This window comes from Sinocyclocheilus rhinocerous, unplaced genomic scaffold, assembly GCF_001515625.1.
Source record: "Sinocyclocheilus rhinocerous isolate Xijiao unplaced genomic scaffold, SAMN03320098_v1.1 scaffold760, whole genome shotgun sequence".
NCBI lineage: Eukaryota > Metazoa > Chordata > Actinopteri > Cypriniformes > Cyprinidae > Sinocyclocheilus > Sinocyclocheilus rhinocerous.
The window spans coordinates 268920-270429 of record NW_015667422.1 but is presented as its reverse complement, the minus strand read 5'-3'; the positions used below and the strand labels follow the sequence as shown (position 1 = coordinate 270429).

At 35.4% G+C, this 1510-nt stretch overlaps 1 protein-coding gene across 1 annotated transcript in view; it reads right to left on the bottom strand.

Moving 5' to 3' along the window:
* The window catches only part of LOC107733960 (pleckstrin homology domain-containing family O member 2), a 25870-nt gene that overhangs the window by 9604 nt on the left and 14756 nt on the right, over window positions 1–1510 (bottom strand). The window contains exon 3 of the mRNA XM_016545827.1: window positions 802–924. Coding sequence (XP_016401313.1) covers window positions 802–924 — 123 coding nt within the window. The remainder of the gene's footprint in view (window positions 1–801; window positions 925–1510) is intronic.

Here is a 1510-nt window from a genome sequence, read left to right as displayed (position 1 = left end):
CAGAGCCTGATATTTTGACACTACATACAGTCTATTGAGGAAAATCCACTTTTCACTATAAAGTGAAAAATTATGGTTTGTGGCTGTTTTGATATACCACATGTATTTGCATAGTTATACAGGAAATCGTGCCTCTGTGTTTTGGTATATATAAACACTAGGACAGGAAATTATGCCTTGCTAAAGGTTGTCTAGCTTTTCACACTATGACTGCACTAACATCTTTTTAACCCTGAGTTAAGGCCAATGTTAACAAAGAGTCAGCAACATGTAACGTTTTTAAACCTGGGTTATGAAACCCAGACTAAAGTACAGCAACAAAGGTTTAGAGTATGAATTACCAACCCATAATAAAGTATGAACAGCAATGTGAAAAATAACACTGGGTGAAGTCATGTAACACAGGATGTATATCATTTTTATCTTACTGTAAATTGCAATATTTGACACTAAGCACAAATACAAGCACCACTCATGCAACAGCTGGCCTTTCACACACACACTTTCTGCCAGAAACTTTGAAAGCAGTGAAGTGTCACAGAGCATGAGGCATGAGTAATTGGCTCATCATTGGTCATGTGTCCATTCAGATATGTGTCTGATTCATTAGACTCAGTACAATGACCTAGTGTGCCTCTAGTGCATGCCATATTGAACTACTGACGTCACGACTGCAAGCCAGCCATCCACAACTGTGTATTGCATTGTCATCCTAATGTGAGCCACTCTTTATATCACACACAAAGGAAATGGTAGACTTATATATTTGACGTAGTACAGCACTGTAATGTTAATTATTACCTTGTTACCGCACTTGGGGCTTCGTATTAGTACCAGTCTGTGTTTCTTCTTAAAAGGACTCTTTAACTCGTGGCAAATGTCGTAGTTGCCCAAGTCCAGTTTCTCTAGGCATGTTGTCAATTCCTGCAAGACAGGGAAAAATGTTCTAATTTGTAAAAGGATAAATCAGAGGAAAATTGTATTGCTCAGAGGTTGTTCAATGGCGTTTTATTTAAAGGAATAGTTCACCCAAATATGAATTTTTTTTTTCTTCCATGGAAAACATGGAGATAGTTAGCAGAATGTTCTCACTGCATTAAGGACTAAAATATTCAATGACTTGTGCACTACATTGCGATTTGTTGAGACTATATTTTTTAAGCTTTGTGTTAGGACCCAAAAACCCAAAAATCTTGCCTGACCACTGTGGTCACCATTCACTTTCATTGTATAAAACAGAGCAGCTTGGGCATTCTGCTAACTCCTTGTGTGTTATACAGATGAAGTGAGTAAACGGAGACAGAATTTTCATTTATTGGTATTACCTTTGTCTCAGATGCAGAGTTATTATCGTAACTAAAACTGAAACTATTAAAAACATTTTTGTTAATTAAAATGAATCTGAAATAAAATAAAATATTATATATCTAATATATTAGATAAAAAACAAAGTAAATAAAAACGACAAATGTCGACCTTAAATAAGAGCATTAAAATCACTAACTGAAAA